The sequence below is a fragment of the Gobio gobio genome, assembly GCF_949357685.1.
Source record: "Gobio gobio genome assembly, chromosome: 16".
Taxonomy (NCBI): Eukaryota; Metazoa; Chordata; class Actinopteri; order Cypriniformes; family Gobionidae; genus Gobio; species Gobio gobio.
In genome coordinates this window covers 43286837-43310102 of record NC_137109.1, presented here as the reverse complement: position 1 = coordinate 43310102, position 23266 = coordinate 43286837, and the positions used below count along the sequence as shown (strand labels likewise).

The following is a 23266-nucleotide window of genomic DNA, read 5'->3' as shown; positions in this document are numbered from 1 at the left end:
AAGCGAGGTCGGAGTACCGAAAAGAGATGGGGAATAGTTTTTAAGTGTATGACCACCAGGTGCATTCACTTGGATGTGCTGCCCAACATGGATACCGACTCGTTCCTTATGTCACTCAGAAGGTTCATAGCTAGACGGGGAACTCCCTTCGAGCTTCTCTCTGACTGTGGGACCAACTTCCGTGGAGGGGAGAGTGAGATCAAAGCAAGTTTTGAGGTCATGTGCAAAGAGCTGCAGACCAAGTTGTCTAAGCACCAGATCCGTTTCCAGTTCAACCCACCAAATGCACCTCACTTTGGTGGAGCCTGGGAGCGGGAAGTCAGATCCATTAAGGCTGCACTCTACGTTACTCTTGGAGCACAGACAGTGACCGAAGAAGTCTTGCAGACAGTTCTGATTGAGGTAGAGGGAATCCTCAACTCCAAGCCACTGGGCTATGTGTCGACAGATGTAGCCGATGTGGATCCCGTAACCCCTAACTACCTCCTCATGGGGCGGCCCGACTCTTCACTTCCTCAAGTGGTGTACCCTGAGTCTGAGATTCTCAGTCGGAGAAGATGGCGGCACAGTCAGGTGTTGGCTGACCAGTTTTGGACCCATTTCATACGGAACTACTTACCTTTCTTGCAGTCAAGGCAGAAATGGGTAAAGGATACAAGGAACCTCACTGTAGGTACAGTGGTGATGGTAATTGACCAAAGGTTACCTCGTGCGTTGTGGCCCGTGGGACGGGTCACCAAGACCATTAGGAGTGTTGATGGTAAAGTAAGGACTGCTGAGGTGCAGGTGGACAAGAGGACCTACACCAGACCAGTGGCCAAGCTCATTGAGCTGCCGGCCATCCCGGATGATGCCTCGACAACAGTTCCTGTGGATAGTTGAGCCTTTCTAGAAGATAATTCACATCGTGAATTATGGGGCGGCTGTGCAAAAGGCTCAAGTGATGTGAATCGGTACGGAGCATGTACAGCGAGTGTTCGCTCAGACCACGCCCCCTTTCAGACATGTTGCGACATGTCCTGGCTTGCAGAGAACGGCTGTCAGTTTAGTTTCACTTTATAAGTTAAGCTTCAGGTTGTGTTCGTGTGCGTCAGTGACCACAAGTAAGTTATAATTATATCACATATATAGATAAGTTAATATAAGTAATTTATGGTTGAGTTTTGCAGTCAGTGACAGCCTTTATCTCTGTTGTACTGTATGTGTAGCTTGTATGCTATTCTTATTGTAGTTTACATTTCAGGACATGTTTAGCACTGTTTATTTAAGTAACTAGGGAGAGTTATTAGCCTCAATTGTGCTTATGATAGTTAATATCTATGTTTATTCCTTTCCTTTAGAACCATACTTACACTGTAAAGCACCAAAGAGAATAGTGCCTGTGCATCTGTATTTCAAATTATATATATTAAACCCTTCAATGAATATCCCTGCCTTCCGTGTCCTGACTAGACACCCCATATTGGTGACTAATTTTCATAACCAGTAGAGCCCCATTACATACTGTATTAAAGTTTTTTTCGGTCAAGAGCAGTGAGTGATTTTCTCTTTGTCTTTTCTTGTTGTATTAACATTAAAGGGATAGTTCACTCAAAAATGAAAATTCTGTCATCTATTACTCGCGCTCAAGTTGTTTTTTGCACCTGAATAAAGTTGGACCACAAAATCGGTCTTGCCGAGCACACATTGATACGATGAAGAAAGTAGTAAGTAGACAAAGAAGAAGTTGAGCTGCTAATGCTGCTTGCCAGTTAGCAAAAAGTGTGCGAATGGTTTTGGCCATAGACATAATGGCCCTCATTTATCAATCTTGCGTAGAAACGGGCGTATATGTTGGCGTAAGATTATGCTTACACTCCTCTCACCGCCTGATTTATGAAGCTGTGCGCACCTCTGAAATCCAGGCGTACGCAAAACCTGCCCTTGATAAATGCCGCGGCTGAAAATGATCGTCATTAGAATAACACGCCCCTATATATTCAAGTCTCTGCCTCCCCCACGCCCTCATTTTACGCCATGGACACTCGGAAGACGGCAAAGAAGCGAAACTTCTCTGACGTGGAGATCGAGACCATCACCAGGGAAGTGGAAAAAAAACTAAATTGTTTTATTTGGGAGTTTAAAGAGTGGGATTAAAGGCGCCCACAAAAAGGTGTACGGTGGAAATCCAGTTTAAATAGCTGTTTGGATGAGAAATTACCTATCACAATTCATTATTTTACAGCACGTGTTTTGAAATAATATGCATTTAATTTCGTATCACATCACATGTATTGGGGTGTACAATAGTGATGATGATGTGATGTGGAGTACCATTCATTCATATTAATATAATTGCATGACAATTTGTAAGATTCTTATTATTATTATTATGATTTGTATTATTAATGACGCTTATTGCTATTTAGACGAAGAATGTCCTTATTATTATTATTTATTTTATTATTATTTAAAAGAAGAAGAATGTCATTTTTATTATTTTGTCAGTCTGAATTATTTTCAGTCCCAGTCCGTGCGCAGCTGCCGGGCCTAACCTTGAACCGTCAGGTAAAGCGCACAGGCTCGCAACTGGAGGAATACATATGCCTACAAATCAAATGCTTTGGTAAAGTCACACAAATTAAACATTGAAGTCCATGTTGCACAAAAATAAACACTGAAGTTTATAATTACTTATTCGCACAGATATGCGGGGAGCTCTGGTGATTTTTAATAATTGCAGAGAATGTCTGTGATCTTAATCCCGTGCGAATCGGCCATGTCTGTAATATGTAAAGTAAAAAATTCCCCCGCAAATACCTACCATATTTCGCCGAACACCGAGGTGATAATATTAGTCCCGTGCGAATCTGCATCTATTTGGCCGGGATTAGGCAGATCGTATATAATTTTTGCAAGGTTTTTGTGTCCTGTGAGCATTTCTATCTTTATCTTTCACGAAGAATGGCGCTGGCTGCATATGTGCACCGTTATGAATTCCCGTGCGGCCGCGCGGATTATAGTAGCCTGGTTAAAACCAGACCATTCTCAGTAGTAACTGAGTTATGGTCTGGCAAAGCTTCATAGACAAATCATTTCCAAAGGGGCGTCACCAACGGGCGTCGCTCAAATGCCTCTCGGCGCAATTGGATAGACCTCAAACCAATCAGAGCGATGAGGGAGATGATGTATGCAGAGCGACGGAGAAACATCTGACTGGCCGTTTCTCAATATGCGTTCTTGTCTGTACTTGTGTTCTCAAATAGGAAATGTCCCCGGTTTCCATTTCAGAAATCTGGTCACCTTACCTAAACCACATGTTAATGTTTAATTATTTTTTTAAATGTAAACGAAAAGAGGCAACGTGTTTTATACTTCGTTTTATTATAAATATATAAGAAAATCAATGTAGGCCTAGCTACGCGTTGCCTGAACCACATTCGTGTGGCTTTTATGTTTTTTTTTTTTTTTTTTAATTTAATGAAATGAGGCAGTGGTGTTTTATGACATATTTCGTACGCGAACTTCTGACTTGCGTCCGTGACTTGCCAAGTTTGACTCCGGAGAACGAACTCCCGAGGACGGGAGGACACTAGTCCGCCTACAATGCTGACAGTATCACTCAGTATATATTTGTATATGTAGTGCAGGCAATGCATATTATCTTCAATGCATGTTTATAACAAAACGAAATATAAAAAACCCAGCCTCTTTTCGTTTACATTTAAAAAAACACACACACATAATATAGGCTATGATTATCACTGTAATAAATTAAATATGACACAAAACACAACCCAGTCTCTTTTTGTTAAATGTCAGTTTATGTGTGATCATCAATAGCAATTATAAAAGTATAAGTAAAAGGTATAAGCTATACAATAAATAAAGCAATTCAGTCAAAGTCAGCGCTAGGAGACTACAACGGTAAAGTTTAATATCTTAAAAATATAAAGTTATGAAACTTCACTTTGCCCTCAGACAAAACGATCTGTCTAGGAACAAATTATAGATTAATGAGAGCAAAGATCAGCCTAGACGAGCCTAGATCTACACAAGACGAGACGGTTTAACCACTACAGAGACATCAGAGCCAGCGTCAGACGGCAGAAGGACTGGCCGAGGAAAGGCGTCTCTCGGCGGGCTCAATGATCGATTGAGCGCCGCTGAACCACTGGAACTCACAACTAACGGCAGATCAAATTTTAAAAAAGGCGCTCTCTTTATAAATAAACCACAGATTTGAGCTTTAAACAACTACATTCACGCCTGAAAAGGACTTAAAACTATATTTTGTAAAGCATTAACACTACCAGAGGGCTCTCGCTAAGACCCATTCGTTTAGCCACCAAAGGGCCAAGCTGGTATCAGACTTTTGCCGAATCCAGTCGGTAAGACAGCGATAACATCTTTTTTAGATATGAAGGCTTCGAGTGTTGTTCTTTGCTCGGGTTTTAACGAAAAGGAAAAGTTTAAATCGCTTTAAACAGACGCGATAGCTGATTCGAACGAGTGATGCTCCACAAATCTACTTCAATGTCGCTGCGCTGTCGTCATCGTCTAAAGCCCGCCCCAACGTTTCTGATTGGTGCCGTGATTTCTAGGGATTAGAAATGGGTTTGAATGTGCTCTTTGCCAGACTACTTGCAGAGCAAATCTAAATTTGCCGGAAGTTGTCTGGGTTTTCCCAGGCTAGGATTATAGGCTACTACTTTCACTTTAGAATGAGCACAATTTGGGAGTAAATTGCTTGAATGGTGTGTTTAATATTATTCTTAATGAAAAACACAAAAACAGAACAGTACAACGACAACTCGCTTTAATGGGCACTTTTACATTTAGCTTTGAAACTGAATCTTCCGTCGTATATTGTTATTATATTGCTTATTTACGTTTTTAATTGCGTCTGTTCTCTAACTGAACGAAATTATTTGTATTACTATAAAACAATCAAAATGATATCGATACGACTGTTTATCGATATCATTCTGTTTATCAGCTATATAACGAAAAAAACATTTTCAAGCAACATCATATCCGGGAGATAAGTCAGTAAATTCGAGTAAAATCACAGCTTATCCCGTGCGAATGCGCCAAGCAAAATTCAGATGTGGGGGAGTAATTTCTAAATCCCCAGATAATAGCCTACTTATCCCGTGCGAATAGGGCTTTATTTGTTGTTGTTGTTTTTTTGTTGTTTTTTACAGTGGGTCATAATATAGCATATCTTTGTCAGTGCGTTTTGTGGTGTTAGGAATTGTTTTTCTGCACATTTTCGCACTAACTCAAAACGTGCGTACACCACCTCCTGAGCTGGCGTAGGATTTGAGCGTGCCGTACGCCAACGTCCATATTGATAAATCTCAAAGTCACCGTGGTTTTGGGTGTACGCCAGGTGTACGCTGGAAATTTGGTGTACGCACTTTTGATAAATGAGGGCCAATATATCTATGGTTTTGGCAAGCACGTAAATACTGTCTCTCTTCTTTTTCTGTGTGACAAGCGAGTGCCAGAAGCGTAAAGTGCCGCAGCACCACCTTGTGTACCGGGAGCGCTATCTACTGAATGTGCACGTTCACTCGGCGCATCGGCAGTGGAAATCGCTTGGGTGTGAACACTCAAGACGCGCTGAAAAACATCACGAAAAACGCTGGCAATAAGCGCGCGCGATATTCGTCCCGGTGTGTACAGGCCTTAAGACTACTTAGTCCAGTAATCACGTGTTTGACAGGCGTTTAGTGCGCGTGCTCGGAAAAGCGTATGTGCATTGCACGCAAATTAAATGTTTACCGGCAAGATTTTAAAATACATGCAAATAATGAACTTTCCTGATTGTGAATAACTATAGCGTTCCGTGAGTATAACTCTACCACTTACCTGTGATGTGAATGTATGTCCATTGTTTAGTATTGGGATGGAGGCAAATGATAGAATTTGTAGACAAATAATTAATTAAATGCAAAACCGACAAAAACGCAATTCACAAGCGCGTATTGAACCGTGAATGCCGTACCGAACGTTTCAATATTATATTGAGAATTGTGGCATCCCTAGTTTACACAACAACAATGTCCTAAATACATGGAGACCGTCTGCATTTTTTTTGCCTACAGACGACAATGTAGTCAAAACGATCACCGTTCCCTCGGATCATCGAAAACGAAGAAAAAATACACGCCTATAGTCTGAACATGTAATTCACGTGCGCAAGACGTCACAAATTTGCGTTTTTGTAGTTTACACTGAGACAATAACGGTATCGTTTTTTTTTTAAAAACGTGCATATTGAAACCCGTTTTCAAAAGTTTACGTTTTCAGGCCCCCAAAACACCATCATTGTATTATTAAATTATCATTATATTAAAAAATTATAGTATTTTTTAAAAACTAATAACAGTTTCCAGAGTTACTAAAATAACACTGCTACATACATTTTATGACAAATAGTTATAAGCTAAAATGCATGAGCTTTTCAGCACTAATGCTTAACATTAACAAAGAATAATAAAATACTGTAACAAATGTATAGTTCATTATTAGTTAATGTGTAATGGGACCTTACTGTAAAGTGTTAAGCAATTCTTTCTTTTTTGTCTTCTGAGGTTAAATAAACTAAGAAAGTTGTGTTTTCGTTCCTTTTTAAGACAAACACAGTTGTCTGTAATTGACATCGTTCTCAACAGCGATTTTCATTACAGTGATACAGTGCATTTTTAATCTATGATAGTAAAAACTATTATTATACATCATTCTTGTATTTAAACAAAGCATAAAAGCAGTACAAAATAGAACTAATAAAAAATACTACTTTAAATAATTATTTTATGTCTAATGTATTTTCAACTCTGATTTTCATATAGTACATTTTAATGTATTGTAGGTAAACCTATGCAGTGTTTTGTTTATAATATATTTTATAATAGCATGAGAAGATAGAAAAAATAGTACTAATACAAATAAAATAGAGAATTACTTTAACTGACATGACTATAATTTAATATAAAGTGTACAATTTAATATCACGTGGCACAGTTCCATTCATTCTCTGCCTTTAGGATACAAAATCTACAATATGTTGGTTTATTTAGGAGAAAGGTCTTTGACAACTAAAGAAGATCATCAGAAGTTCAGATATGACAAATTCATCATATGTATGAAGACTCACTATGAAGTTCTGTGGGGTCAGCGAGGACTGGAGGTTCTGTTGAACAGGGTGGAAGCACGGCTTGGTTGAGCAGAGCCGGACAGACAGTGACCAGATGTTCCTCTGTTAGATGAGATAGGTTCTGTAGCCCAAAATGCACCAGAATATCTTCTCCAGACAAACACTGATAAACAGGGCCACAAGTCAATGAAACAAGACAATGACGAGTCCTTTTAAACAGTAAGAATATCAGTGTTTCACTTGTTTTCAAAATAAATGACATAATCAAATGCCTGACAATAAAAGGTCAAATGTTCTTATCAAGTTTAGTAAATAGTTTGGTAGGCCTAACCATATTACCTGAGCATGCAGAGGAATGTTCGGATCCAAGGGCTTGCCTTGCACAATTGTGTCCAATAAACTGCGAATGCCATTGAGATCCAGTGAACCGTTTTCTCCGTAAACAGCTACAATATCCTTCAAGAAAACCTGATGCAGAGAGTTGGCTCTTAATCCTGAGATTACAGTTATTAGAAAGCCTATGAACACATGAGTAAAGGCTTTGGGAATGCCTGCCATGCTTACAGACCACACTTTTCAGTCTGAAGCGACCCGAATGAAGCAACAGCAGCGAGAGTTTTAAAGGTCCCGTCAGGAGATTATCCCACGAGCGGCGCGCGACTCCACGGGGCTGAATCTAACGAAGAAAGCTGCATCTTAAGAATAAAGATAAGAACTATTAAAAGCAAGGGTTAATTATTTCTTCCCCAATAGTCTCCTCGGTGACCTGACCGATATGTCGCGCCTCCATTTGGCACTCAGCCCACCATGTTTCACCCACTAATAAACTAGTTCTCAAACCTGCTGTGGTCAAAATATCTTGACTGTAATTCAACCAGAAGTGGCTCCATCAAAATAATTTAGGCTAATTAACTTTTACGTTAGATAGACACTGGCACGGGTAAAAATAAATAAATAAATAAATTAAAAAAAATTTTTTTATAGCCTACAGTAAACTGCATGCGAATGAAAACGCAGAGCTAAATTCATCACTAACAAACATTTTGCATATTGTTTGTGGGCGGGGCGTGGGCGGAGCCTGCATGTAATTAAAACGCTTTTCGTTGTGCATTTATTTATTTAATTCATTTTCAATTTCAATGACAATATTTGGATATTTTCAAATATTTATGGATCCACATGTAACAGATACTCAAATATGTTTCCATTATTAATTAGCCGATAGAGGCACTTTTATACTTGAAATCTTGAAGAAGAAAAAAAAAACTATGCCATATCAACATGTGCTTGAAAAGTCAAAATGTTATTAAGGAGACACAATTAAAATGTTATATCCTTTAACACAATTTTTTTTTAAAGCATGTGTCTTTAAGATCAGCCGAGAGGACAGAAAAGTTATCATAATTTAAAAAGTGGCATTGTTTCAATGTTTGACAGTATTTCTAAAACCAAAGTTAAATCTGCTTATCATACAGAGTGACGCTCATCTTATTTTCAGTTCAAACTTTTAATTAAGCTTACAAAATGGTGACGTAAATGTACTATTCCTTATAGAAACTGCTTTATAACCATAAATATATAGGAAATATAATTCTTAGATTATATGAGATTGGGTAGGAAACTGCATCTGGAACAATAGACTTTAAAAAAAAAATTATCGTTTGGATGTCCAACAGGGCATAAGAAATCATAATGCTACTGTAATTTGTGTAAAAATGTATTTTAATATAGGAATCTAATCCTATAAAAAATATGATGTATAGTTAGTATTGGTTGTTTGTAGAGCTCGACTGTACCTGTGCAACTCCGCCATCTAGTGGTGCAACCAAAGAATGCATCACTACCGATCATGAGCGTAGAAGAAGAGTTACTTCCGGCAGTGAGTTGAACGCTGGGATGGCGCTGCACCATCAACTGGAATTCGCCCTCTGTCATGTGCACTGATCCAGTTTCTTCAAAGAAATCCAAATCTCCGTCCTTTTAGCTCGAGGTATGAACTTATTTATTTACGTTCATTCATTCGCGCTTTGTTTTAAAGTATGTGTGGGTTTGAAGAGACAAGCAGGTAGTAACTTTGTATACAACTCTACTGCAGCTTCACCGCTGACAGCTGAGTAACGTTACTTTCACAACAGACAGTCAGTGTAGGATGTTCAAAAACTTCATCTTTTAGGGACAATGTAAGAAACCCGATAGTCATTTTAAGATACTAGATTTCACACAAACCTTCTGAAGTGTTATTGCCCAGTTGTCTGTGGTTACTCAATAGTCATTCATTAAGCATGAGAGGTTGACATGTCCAATATCTAACTTGATCTGTTTCAGAAAGTATCCAGTGAAGTTTGATGACCAGAGATGGTTCATTTTTATATCGTCTAGCACAGGTTTTTTTTTTTTTAAACTGGGCTCCATAGGAGTAACAGGGGGTCTGTGGAAAAGTCTAGACTAGAGAAAAACTGTAAAAAAAAAACAAATAATACGATTAAAATCAGTAAATTTAAATAGATTTGATTCAAATAAATGAATAAAAATGTGATTAAAATAGATAAGATTAAATCAAAATAAACATTGATTAATGTAAATAAATAAAAATAGATTACAATTCAATAAATAAATAATACATTCAACCGTACATTGGCCTGTCACGATAACTACTTTTTGTTTCGCGATATATCGTCCCAGAAATAATTGCGATAAACGATATTATTGTCATTTTAAGACTATTTTATGCCACTGAATATATAATCCAAATATAACAGCATAATAATGCAAGTAGACATACACACTTTCAAATGACAACCTTTTAATTCTTTAGATCATGGAAATTAAGGGTAAAAAAAATATATCCTAAATAAAAATAAAATAAATTGAATAAATAGTAAATAAACATTTTCCCTTGTGAAACGGCTTTTAATCTCGTCATTCTGCGTTGACATTTATATGTGCACCGGAACAGGGGATTGCGGCTTTGAAATCGAGTCCATTTGGGCTTATTCTTCCAAACTGTCAGTAGTTGTCAGGAAAACACTAGAACGCCTCAAATGGCGCCTTTTTTCACCTGTCGAGAACCGCTCTGTGTATGAAGGAACAGCCTCTGTCACGGAAAACATACAAGATGACAGCACAAACAAGTAAAATGTTGGTGACATTCTTTATCATGTAAACATAATGGGCGATATATTGCATCACAAAAACATTATTGAGGTCATGTACATATATTGTGCGATATATCGATGTATTGATTATTGCGAAAAGCCTAACCATACATTACTATAGTGAGTACAAAAAAATATATAATAATGTAACTTATAATATAATATTTTATCTGTATAAATTGGGTGTTCATAAAGGAAAGATACTTTAAAATTTTAGGGTTGGGGGTCCCTGACTCGAGGATGATCATTTGGGGGTCCCTGATATCTAAACGATTGGAAAGCCCCAGTCTATCCGGTGTTCTGTTAAGTGTGTGTTGTTGTTGTTAACCCCTCTCAGCTGCTCAGTTCTTATATATTGGAATGTGTAAAGCCATAAAGCTGACTGACGGATTATGACTTGTGACAAGTGCTGGTTACGTTTATTTTGTTCTCTGCAGAAGAATGTTTTTTTGTCAATGGGTGTGAGTCGGCTTGATGTGCTGTATAGAAGGCTTCTCCTCACCAAACTCTTCATCCAAGGATGGGGGAAGCCAGAGGACCTGAAAAGGTAAAAACTAGACACAATAAAAACACATTGCATCGTATGACTTCATCACTTATGGTAGTGGGGTGAAGCTTGTATAGAAACTTTTGATAATTACTAATTAGTAATTGATGCTAAAATAATAATTAGCAGTGGTATGAATGAACATTATATTTGTTAATATTTTACTTATAGAATGTGCATAGATGCACTCAGTTATAGTTGTAACAAAAAGAAACGGATATGTGCCAAAAAGCACACTTAAAAATACATTTTGAGCATGTAGTCTTGCGTACAGGCAGTGGAATATTACATGATCAGTCACATGGTAATGAATAGTAGTGGGGGAAAAACAACATTTGTATATAAAAAAGCATTATTTATTGAGGAAATATTTATTGCAATTTGTATTAAAGGGATAGTTCACCCAAAAATGAAAATTCTGTCATAATTTACTCACCCTCATGTTGTTCCAAACCTGTATGAGTTTCTTTGTTCTCCTGAACACAAAAGAAGATATTTAGACAAATGTTTGTAACTAAGCATATAGAGCAACCATTGACTACCATAGTAGGGGAAAAATACTTTGGTAGTCAATAGTTGCTCTATCTGCTTGGTTACAAACATTCTTCTAAATATCTTCTTTTGTGTTCAGCAGAAGAAAGAAACTCATACAGGTTTGGAACAATATGAGGGTGAGCAGGGGCGGTTCTAGGATTTTCATTTTAGGGGGGCTTAGCCGCCAGTGAGGGTATTTTAGGGTCCAAATTGCGCTATGAACTAGTAGCTTAATAACATGCATATCCATAGGATGGCTGTTTATTAATACTTATAAAGTAATACTTATAAAGCTCACCCGAGAAAATGTTTATTTCTCTGATCTACATATGTGCATTTTAAGATGTTTTGAAGGCCAAAAAATTTGATAACAGTAGCTTGAAAACCATGTCACTGGGCAGTAGATTATCTCTTATCTGGTCTTTTTTATCTCCACATCTCTTTTTTCTCTGTTTTTATCATGCCCAGTCTCTTCCCCTCCTAACGCTGAGCTTTAACTGATATAGTTTTTCCATTTTCGTCAGAGAAGAAAGTAAATATGGTTTACATATTAACATACTGATATTTATATGTTTTATGAATACTTTTCTTAGACACGTTAATTTACTGTTTATTAAAGTTAAGTTTATTAAATTAATTCACAAAATAAACACATTCATTACTAATCTTATGCCCAATACAGGCTGAAATACCTGAGCTTTTTTATTTATTTACTGAAGGCTACAAATGGAATAATATTAATTTACAATATGTACACATTCATTATTAATCTTATGCCTAATCTGAAGAAAACGGTTTTGTTAATATTTCTTGTTTGTTAATTACATTATGAATTACATATTGGCCTATTTTCAATTCAAATTGGCGAAATTAGACAAAAGTGTAGGCTATTCATTTGCCTGAATATTTTTGTCTTTGTTTAACCTCTTAACAAGCGCCCCATTTTTTAGGAATTCTTTGAAAACGATATACCCAAATGAAAATGTCTGCAGCTCTTAAACCCTATGGTCTATATTCATAAACCTGGTCTTATTTTAAACTAGACACTTGAAATATTGCTACCCAAGAGTCATAATAACTCAAAGTAATATGGGAACAGAGTAATATACATGTAAGTGACTAACGTTTTTTGTTTTTTGTTTTCACTTAGGGAAAAAAATATTATAATTTAATGTTAAGAGCCTGAAAATAACTTAAATATAAAACTGAATGTCTAATCATGTCATGATTCAAATATGAGGATGATTCTCTCAGTAATGTAGCTTCTGTGAGCTTTTATGTCAAGAAAAGTCTAGGCGTCATTTCAAAAAGGCCATTTATTTCTGAACATTTGCTATTGTAAAGAGTAGTTTTTCATTCAAATAAATCTGCAATAAACTGCAATATACTACTAATTATAATGGATAAACAGTTACTGAAAAACTAAAGCAACTATTTACAGAGATTACAAAGTGTAAAAAACTCATTTAGCTGATGGGAAGCGTCAGTGAGAGACAGCGCGCTCCACTGCAGTTGCGCCATGGAGAACGCGCAGCCAGTGCACAAAAAGTATTCACCAAAGCCTACTTACGCAAACTGCGCAAGATAATGCCTTTTGATTGGTTACTAAGTCCATCAATCAAACCTTTGTTGGAAAGGCATTGGCTGGGCACCGAGTGCCTTTATCCAACGAAAACCATGGGCGCAATGATTGACAGCTCACCAAGCCTGTAAGGCACTTCCTCTATATGATGCATCCCAGAAGAGACTCTGATTGAAGGAGAGAGACGGGGGAGGGTTTAAAATACGTGGGAGAAGCTATTCTAGCAGGGGGAGTTTGCCAGACACGGAATAGAATCGATATTTCATTGAAAATGGACATGATTGATCACGCTAACTCAAAACTCTCTTGCAAACAACGGAGGATTTTTAGTTTTTTCCCTATTTTTTCGTTGTTTTGGATTAAAAAGTGGGATGCATTTTGAAGAATGGACTCTTACACAGAGATGTATGCGGGTGTTTATTGGATTCGTCCGATCTGATCTGAACGACAGGAGATGAAAGATGAGTAACGCTGATATTATGCTAATGTTTACATGGACGGTCCTTTAGCGTTTCATTTAACCCTTTCCTCTCTGGTGTATTTATTGCAAAAACAAGTTCAGAACATGAATCTTGAGTGTTTTAGCTTTCAAATGATGCATAGTTTGTGATAGTTGATTGAATATTTTGTATAAAACAAAAGTAAATAAAAGTACACACCCCCCCACTTCCGTCAACCCCCCCGTCCACGAACCGGTGCGGGTTAAGAAGTTAACATTTCTGACTTAAAGAGTCTTATCTTACATTTCTCTCACTTGATGTCGAGTTGTGCGGCTAAAATTTGCGTTTAGCCTCAGCAGATTCTGTGTGAACATAAAGCCCGCCTACTCTGATTTGATTGGTTTTCTCGAATATTTTGACATTGACGAGCGATGACAGACCAATGAGGCTCAGATGAACGCACACACCTCTGCTTCTGACGTGCGCTGTGCCCAGCACATGCTGACTAAAAGACGGGACGAAGCTGAAGCCTCCCGCCAGTTTCATATGCTTTAAAGGTTAAATCACACATTTTTTAGGGGGGCTGGGCAGAAGTTAAGGGCTGAAGCCCCCCTAAAAAGGGTCTAGTACCGCCCCTGAGGGTGAGTAAATGATGACAGAATTTTCATTTTTGGGTGAACTATCCCTTTAAGAAATTTTTTTTCTCTTTCTTCTATTGAAAGCTTTCACTAGTGGAAGAAAATATGAATCATGGCTTATCGTGAATGCTACAATTTTACAATTGCATCAGTTTCTGAACGGTTTTGCATTTGGATGATCCACATTGTGAACCAGCTTGACAATGAACAAAAAACACTGAGTGCACCTTTAATGATATTAATTAATTTAATTTGAATTGCTTTATGGGTATTACAGAATATTCGAGTTCCGGAAGATTATTGGCAACAGGGAGAGGTGCAAAGATCTGGTACAGAGGGACTACCCAATATTTATTGACAAAGTAAGAGACACTTGTTAAAACTCTTTATTGTTAGTAATAGTACCTGTAGTAGAGGAATATACTGTATATTATTCAGCACTATTGAAAATTGCATAATGACCCATTAACCTTTGTGTTACTGCTGTGTCCAAAGGTAGAAGATCAAACTGACTGCAAAATTCACAACGGTCATTTCATATCACCACTAGAGCACTTTGTCCCGGGCATCTTGCCAGCCGAGTCCGTCAAAGCCCGGTAACCAAAACAAATCACCCACAAATGCTGAATGCAAATGAGAAGGATTAATGTGACTTGTATTCAAAGTTCTTTCAAATGATGACATTTTTTATGCAAAGTTCCTTCAAATAAAGACGTTTTGTTTCACCTTTACAACCAGATTCCAGTTCATTGTACCTAAGAAATGGAAGAGGCACAGACCAGTCTGTATTCACCTGGCTGGAACAGGAGACCATGTGAGTGTGCAAAAACTGCCTGTGTTTGTGAATTTTTGGGATGCACAATATGCTTTAAACTTCAAAAGTTGGGGTCAGTAAGATTTGTTTTTCATCAAGGTTGCATTAAATTGATTAGAAGTGACAATAAAGATTTCTATTCCAAAATATTAAGCATCACAACTGTTTTCAACATTGATAATAATAAGAAATCTTTCTTGAGCAGCAAATCGGCATATTAGATTTATTTAAGGATCATGTGACACTGGAGACTTTGCCTCACAGAAATACATTACATTTTAAAATATATTCAAATAGAAAACAGTACATTTAAATTGTAATAACATTTGATAATATTACAGTTTTACTATATTTTTGATCTAATAAATGCAGCTTTGGTAAGCATAAGAGACTTCTTTCAAAATTATAAAAAAAATGGTAACACTGTTACACATTTCACATGCAGTTACTATAGTAATAACAGTCAATTATGCATAGTTTAGTTGCTTAATATTATTCAGTACTTCATTGTATAATAACACTGTAACAAGGAAACCTTAAAATAAAGTGTAACCCTTTTTTAATTAATATTGGATTTTAAATAGCTTGTTATGCATATTTTCCTTATTTTTAAATTTTGATTATATTTGCTGTCATTTAACGGTTTAGCAAAATAAAAAATATACATTTTTCATAATGTACATCTCTAGCATTTGATGTTTTATTTTTCATCTTTTTTATTTTCATTTCTTTAAAAAAAAAATTTAAAACTATTAAATAGTATTTAGTATTTAATATTAATTATCAGCCATTATAGCAATAATTATTGACTTATCAGTGTCAGCTAGAATTTTATTTGAATTTGATGCATCTCTATCTTTCACAGTTTTTCTGGAGAAGGCGAACACTAATGGCCCGTCCGATGGTTAAAGAATCAGGGATGGCGTCTCTTCTGTTGGAGAATCCTTATTATATCCTTGGAAATGCTAAACTACAGACATACTAGTTTGCCATGTAGATCCCTGGTATCAAATATTACTAGATCTCATCTGATACCTCCTTGACTCTGAGCCATACATGGATACAGGAAACCTAAAGACCAACTGTGAGTGTTTGTTTATTGGCAGCAGCTGTGATGGATGTCTTTGATACATGGAGGGTAAGTATGAACAATGCATGTTTACAGTGTATATGATTTGCGTTTAATGCAGTCGCTCCAGCCTGAAGAACGTATCGGACCTGTTTGTGATGGGTGGAGCACTGATCCTGGAGTCTGCTGTGCTGTTACACTGGCTGGAGCGAGAGGGTTTCTGGCCTCTGGGCATGACTGGCATTTCTATGGGTGGACATGTAGGTTCTGCATTCCTCATTAACATTTTTGATTACTTTATTTTGTTTCCAATCAATTGTGTTCAGAAGAACCTGTTCCATATCCTATACATAACATATCCAAAATCTATTTTTGGTTTGTTGACTCATTTTCTTCCTAGATGGCATCATTAGCTGTGACAAACTGGCCCAAACCAATTCCGCTCATACCTTGTTTATCCTGGACGACTGCTTCAAGTGTTTTTACCACAGTAAGATTTAAACAACTATGCTTCAACATATTAATGCTGCCTACCAGTCATTTTGTATTGGCTGTGTTTATAAGATGCCACAAAATCATAATTTCCAGTGAGAAACTCAAACTGATTTACCAAGTCAGTTGTTATTTCTCAATATTAAAAAATCTACTTTTTAATTTGAATGCAATTTCTGATCTTTTAATGATCAGTAACTATAAATGCTCCCAGAAAATACTGCTTATTCCTCAGGTTTATGAAATGTGGCAGGACAAGAATGTAAGTGATGATAAAACACATAGATAAAGCATCTGTGCAAGAAAACGAAAATAGAAAAGTGAAAGAAAGTATGATTGTATGTATCAGTGTTATTTTAGCAACACCGGAAACTGTTATGTAAGGGATAATGTACTTCCAGCCGGTTGTTATCGCAGAATAAACCCCGACAGAGTGATCAGGACCCCGACGCGAAGCATTATCCCTCTTATTACACGGCTACTTGTCTCAAGTAAATTAGACACACAATATTGTCTTGAGTTTAAATATTTTATTAGTTTTTACGCAAAGCTTCCGTGAAGAAAAACAGTTCCAAACTGCTTTAAGCCTTTATCTATTGCTGAAGAGATTTGTTTTTACCATATATGTTGAAATTATTGCTGAAAGGGATAGTTCACCCAAAAATGAAAATCAGCCCATGATTTACTCACCCTCAAGTCAGCCTAGGTGTATATGACATTCTTCTTTCAGACGAATAAAATTGGAGTTGTATTAAAAAAGTCCTGGCTAATCCAAGCTTTATAATAGCAGTAGTTGTTGCTCTGTTTTTGAAGTCCATAAAAAATGCACCTGTCCATCAAATAACGTGCTCCACACGGCTCTGGGGGGTTAATAAAGGCCTTCTGAAGAGAATCGATGCGTTTGTGTAAGAAGAATATCCATATTTATAAAGTAAGGTTCTGGCCGTAGTACCTGGAGGAGCGATGTGTTATTCACTTTGGCGGTTGTTCTCTGGGAATAACATATCACTGGAATGCGCGATTGACCAGTCAGAATCAAGTATTCCACAGAGCCGTGTAATAATAGTTTTTAAAAATACTATTATTTTTAAGTATTAGGGGTCATTTACATATTGAATATTGGTCGTTCATTTACACGACAATGGCATTTTGGGGGCCTAAAATCACAAACATTTAAAAAAAATTATTACTCACCCTCATGCCGTTCCACACCCGTAAGACCTCCGTTCATCTTCGGAACACAAATTAAGATATTTTTGTTGAAATCCGATGGCTCAGTGAGGCCTCCATAGAGACCAAAGCAATTTACACTCTCAAGATCCATTAATGTACTAAAAACATATTTAAATCAGTTCATGTGAGTACAGTGGTTCAATATTAATATTATAAAGCGACAAGAATATTTTTTGTGCGCCAAAAAAAAACTAAATAATGACTTGTATAGTGAGAACCGATTTCAAAACACTGCTTCATGAAGCTTCGGAGCGGAAACAAATCAGTGAAGCGAATCCTGATTTGGATCGCGTGTCAAACCGCCAAACTGCTGAAACCACGTGACTTCGCTGAATCGACTCGCTAATTTGTTTCCGCTCCGAAGCTTCATGAAGCAGTGTTTTGAAATCGGTTACCACTATATAAGTCATTATTTAGTTTAGTTTTTTTTTTTAATTCTCGTCGCTTTATAATATTAATATTGAACCACTGTACTCACATGAACTGATTTAAATATGTTTTTAGTACATTAATGGATCTTGAGAGTGTAAATTACATTGATGCCTATGCAGGCCTCACTGAGCCATCGGATTTCAACAAAAATATCTTCATTTGCGTTCCGAAGATGGGAACTTTCGGGTGTGGAACGGCATGAGGGTGAGTAACTCTGGGTGAACTAACCCTTTAAGGGCCCTATTTTAACGATCTGAGTGCAGGGTCTGAAACGCTGAAGCACTTAGGGCGTGTCCGAAATCCACTTGTACTAGTTTAACGTCGGGAAAAAATGGTCGGCGCGACAGACGCATGGTCCAAAAGGGTTGTACCTAGTCTCTTAATGAGTCATGGGTGTGTTGTGTGTGCAATAAACCAACCAACTCATCTCTCATTCCTTTTAAATGACAGTTGCGCTTGTACCATGGTGGATTCGCCATTTACATGGCGGAATTTGCGAGCGGAAAGACTGAACACTTCTCCAGAGAGGAATCCTTTAATTTTTTTATATTTAAAAATGTTTGTGTGCTGCTGCGCATCCCTGTGTGTGTAATAAGCAGAGTGTACGTGCGTTATGCATCGGCATATAGGCAAATATTACTAACACACCCTTTAAATAACACAAAAAATACTGCGATTTCAGTATACCTCAAAATAGCAATGCGCCAACAATGCACTTGAACCTCGTTTTCAGACCAGACCATGGGTGAACAGATGGGCACGAGTGCTATTTAAACAACTTGGCACTGGACGTGAAAATGATAACTGCGTTGGGCTGAAACTAGCAAAAAACACTTGCGTCACACCTTGCATTGCGCCGGGTGTATGATAGGGCCCAAAGTGTTCAGTCTATAGGGCACATAGGGTTTCTTTACAAAGTGACACAACTACTAGCCTGGCAGCATAATACAGCATTTTAATCGCTTTACCGATCCGTGTGAACAGGGATCGCTTTGTTGTCATCTGTTCGTGAAAAACGCAAAGGAAAAACTTCCAAGTTTCAGACATATTGTAAATTACTTTTTATTTTTTAATTTCCATTCTAATTTTAGTAATTTTGTGGGGGGGATTAGGTTTTTTGTATCTTTATATTGTTTTTATTTCACTTTTAAAGTTTTATAGGGATAGGTTACCCAAAAATGAATGTTGGTAATCAAACAGTTGACAGTGGCCATTGACTTCCATAGTAGGAAAAAAAAATACTATGGAAGACAATGAATACTGTCTGGTTACCAACATTGATTCAAATATCTTCTTTTGTGTTCAACAGAAGAAAGAAACTCATACAGGTTTGGAACAACTTGTAAACGATGACAACATTTTAGCGTGAACTATCCCTTTGTTATATACTATCAGTTTTCTTATATTTTTTTTTAATTTCAATTAGGTTTTATTTTGTAAGTAATGAAATGGTTTTATGTTAATGGTTTTAGTTTTAGTTAACTGTAATAACCCTGGTATGTAGGGACTTCCCGGGCCGTAAAGGCAGTATAAGTCACTTAGCTATTGAACTTTGTAGCTGTGAATATCATTACATCTTCATGCTTGTGTCAGTGAATTGATAGCATCAGAACATGGTAATGCAGACGTCACCAAGTGTCACTCATTCCCATTCACAATTACTCATTCATGAATAACTCCGTTGGGTGTCTTTCTTAACATCAGATTTATTAATATGATCTTTTATTCTGCAGGGAGTTTTAAGTCGAGCCGTGAACTGGAGAGAACTGGAAAAGCAGTATGCAGCGCACACAGTCTATGAGGAAGAAATCATCAGTATGCTGGAGTATTGTGGGGTAGGTGTGTTATTCTGTGGTGGAGTTTTGCAGTGATTTATTTTAGATCACAAAGGAAGATACCATTTGTTCCTTGCGTTGTGTATCACATGACTGATGTTGAAGGTGCAACATTTTTGACAAATCACTCACTGACACACCCTTGATTTTCAGACAGACTCTTTCCGGATGGGCCAGGAATTCGTAAAAAATGCCCCAGGCAGCTTTGACAGTCTCTCTGACCTGGATCTTGCCCATGACCTTCTTGACCTCCACTCGCCAGAGAGGGACCAGCAGATGGGGCTGCACTCCTCGTGTTCTCAGCCCGGGACTGGAGGTCACACATCAGACTCAGCCCTGCTGTTGGGGCGAAGAGAGAGAGACGGACTGGATCAGATGCTATCCGCTGTGAGCAGCAGCGGGCCTCATTTGGACATGCTACATGCTAAGAACATTACCTACGGGGCTGGCCCGCGGCAGTCGCTGCAGCGGGAGTCTCTCTGCTTCATGAAGGGCGTGATGGACGAATGCACACACATCGCCAATTTTTCAGGTACTAAATCTGTTTGGTTTTGGACATGGTTTGGCTTGTGTTCCTGTGTTTGATCATGTATCTTTTTTTGCATGCTTTGTCTCCAGTGCCTGTGGATCCCAGTCTGATCATTATAGTCCAGGCAAAGGAAGACGCTTATATTCCCCGCACTGGAGTTCGCAGCTTACAGGAAATCTGGCCTGGCTGCGAGGTTCGCTACCTCAAAGGAGGCCACATCAGCGCCTACCTTTTCAAACAAAGACTGTTTCGGTAAGCACAGTCGAATGTTAGAAAAGGGAAATATCCATGGAGTTTAAATAGATATTTTACCCTACACCTGAATGAGTTCTTTCTTCTGCGGAACACAAAATGAGAACATGAAGCAGAAGCGTTCAAGCTTCAAAAAATTAAGCTTTTAGTCAGTGTACAAATCATTCAGAGTAGTTTTATAAACTACATCAACAGATTCATTGAAAAGGCCTAATTCAAAGAAATGGTCCACAAATCCCAGCTTCTCTAGTGTGGAAGTCAAGATTATTAGTGAATAACAACAGCTTGACTTCAGAAAACTTGAATATACACAAATCATATGCACTACATTCATGATTCTTTTATGTTTTGCATCATTTTCAACTTTTTTTCAGTCCTTGTTTTGTAATTGCATTGAAAAGAACATGGATGTTATTACTATTTACACTACCATTCATATAAGTAAATAAATGAATACAGAATAAACAGAACTATATCATCCGCTGGTTAGGACAAGCCTTAATGATGCTGAAAATTCAGCTTTGACATCACAGGAATACATTAAATTTAAAAAAAATCTACCGACCATAAACATTTGAACATTGGGATATAGTATATCATGTTTTTCAGTGAATTATTCCTTTAATAGTGATCAATGTTAATCATGTGGTTAAACTATAGCATATATTGCTTGTAGTCAAGTGAATGAACCGTATGCCCAATATTTTTAAATACATGCATTAACTTTTGAATTTCATGCATGTTTGTTGACTTCCAGGCAAGCAATTTACGACGCCTACGACCGGTTTCTTCACAAGTATTCCAGCTTATAGCCATGGATTTTTTTTGGGACAAGAATTGCATTTTGAAAGGATGAAGATTTAGAACACTGAATGTGATTCTTACCGAAGACTGTGTTACTGGAACTACAAACCTGGTGGAAGGGGAGGCAGTGTGCAGCGGTTGGATTGACAGAAGTGTGTTACTCTGTCTTCCCTAAAAACTCACAGTGACCTGAAGCTAACCTACATGTGCTCAACCCATACAAAACCTTGTCTTTGTGACCTCACTGCCTTTAATCATATATATAATCATGCCATTATTTACCAACTGAGACAGACGTGCCTCCAAACCATAATTCTCTCACACATCAAGGTGTCTTTAAAACTATTAATGAACAGAGCAATTAATTAATGAGCAGATCTCTGAAAATATTGTATTTTGAATTGTAATGCAAATAAATGAACTAGCAATCTATATTTTTGTTTCACCTACATAGAATATCCTCATTTTTAGAGCAAATGTTTGCATGTTTTTATAAAATAATGCTTCGGGAAAACGGCCATGGCATGGGCAGACCATTGTTTTAATCTTAGAAAAGAAAGAAATAATGTTTAACAAATTTAAGTGAGTTGTACTTAAACAGATCTTTTGCAATGACTGGTGCTCATTTGAGACTTGATTCAAAATACACATTTTCTGTGAACTGCATTCTTAAAAATCAGTGCTACATGTATTTCAATCTCTTAAATCCTAATCACTGCCAATACTACAGTAACAACTAACAATCCTAGTGTTTCAACAGATTTAAATGTTTTGTATATTACTACTGTCACTTGATCTGATCTGTCGTGTATTCATCATGGGCCATTTGTTTCTCCACTCTAAAATAAAAAGGAAATCCTAAGTATTGAGTGTAATTGTTTTCTTCAAAATGAAACTTATAAACTAAGTCACAAATGCTGACAGTGAAATATGGAAGACAATATTATGTCAAGTATCAGGAATTCTCAGATATTTTTTTTCTGCAGCAAACAACATAAAATGGTAAACAAAATGGACATGGTAAGTTTTAACTTTACATATGCAGAACTACAGGAGAAACAATATGGGGGCCTTTAAATGTCATGTTTGACAAAGGGAAATGAAGAGTGAAAATCATTAGTATACTGTATAATATATATAGGCTATATATACAGTGAGGAAAATAAGTATTTGAACACCTTGCTATTTTGCAAGTTCTCCCACTTAGAAATTGTCATCGTAGGTGCATGTCCACTGTGAGAGACATAATCTAAAAAAAAATCCAGAAATCACAATGTATGATTTTTTAAACTATTTGTTTGTATGATACAGCTGCAAATAAGTATTTGAACACCTGTCTATCAGCTAGAATTCTGACCCTCAAAGACCTGTTAGTCTGCCTTTAAAATGTCCACCTCCACTCCATTTATTATCCTAAATTATGCTGCGTTCCAGGCAGGTTTTTGAGCCCGTAAATTACAACTTCAAACCACGACTCACGACTTTATAGCGTTCCAGGCAAAGTCACGCCAAACTGCCTGAGTGCAAGGAATTGTGTGGTAGTTAGATGTAAACAAAGCATGGCGGACCGTACGGGGTGTATGCTCATTGACAATCATTTCTTTCGCCAAAGGTGCTTACTCCTTGCTTATTTGAGGGAAACGGAGGAGGAAAACAGCGCAGACGGCAAGAAAAGCTGTTATACCTTTTATTTTACGTTATTTGTATACGGTACTTGTTTCATAAACACTGCATCCGTAGGAGGCTGCCATTGTTGCTTCGCGGGC

General features: G+C 37.3%; 2 protein-coding genes across 3 annotated transcripts in view; one reads left to right on the top strand and one right to left on the bottom strand.

Annotated features, from left to right (window-relative positions):
- The window catches only part of LOC307139694 (metal cation symporter ZIP8), a 31079-nt gene extending 22905 nt beyond the window's left edge, over nt 1-8174 (bottom strand). The window contains exons 1-2 of the mRNA XM_079838753.1: nt 7484-8174; nt 7145-7307 (exon numbers count right to left, since the gene is read on the bottom strand). Of these exons, the coding sequence (XP_079694879.1) occupies nt 7145-7307; nt 7484-7702 (382 nt within the window). The 5' untranslated portion in view covers nt 7703-8174. The remainder of the gene's footprint in view (nt 1-7144; nt 7308-7483) is intronic.
- On the top strand, nt 1043-22365 carry abhd18 (abhydrolase domain containing 18). Of its 2 annotated transcripts, none has more exons than XM_079838751.1 (13): nt 1043-1103; nt 8928-9134; nt 10737-10846; nt 14318-14402; nt 14536-14636; nt 14779-14854; nt 15720-15838; nt 16045-16183; nt 16324-16413; nt 19814-19915; nt 20069-20447; nt 20534-20696; nt 21454-22365. In XM_079838751.1, the coding sequence occupies exons 3-13, from the start codon at nt 10755-10757 to the stop codon at nt 21506-21508; spliced, it is 1401 nt and encodes a 466-aa protein (XP_079694877.1). In that variant the 5' UTR covers nt 1043-1103; nt 8928-9134; nt 10737-10754; the 3' UTR covers nt 21509-22365. The 2 variants fall into 2 exon arrangements, with proteins under 2 accessions (XP_079694877.1, XP_079694878.1); XM_079838752.1 differs by lacking the exon at nt 1043-1103 and adding an exon at nt 15913-15938 and having other exon boundaries at nt 9006-9134; nt 15720-15806.
- The last annotated feature ends 901 nt before the right edge of the window (nt 22366-23266 follow it).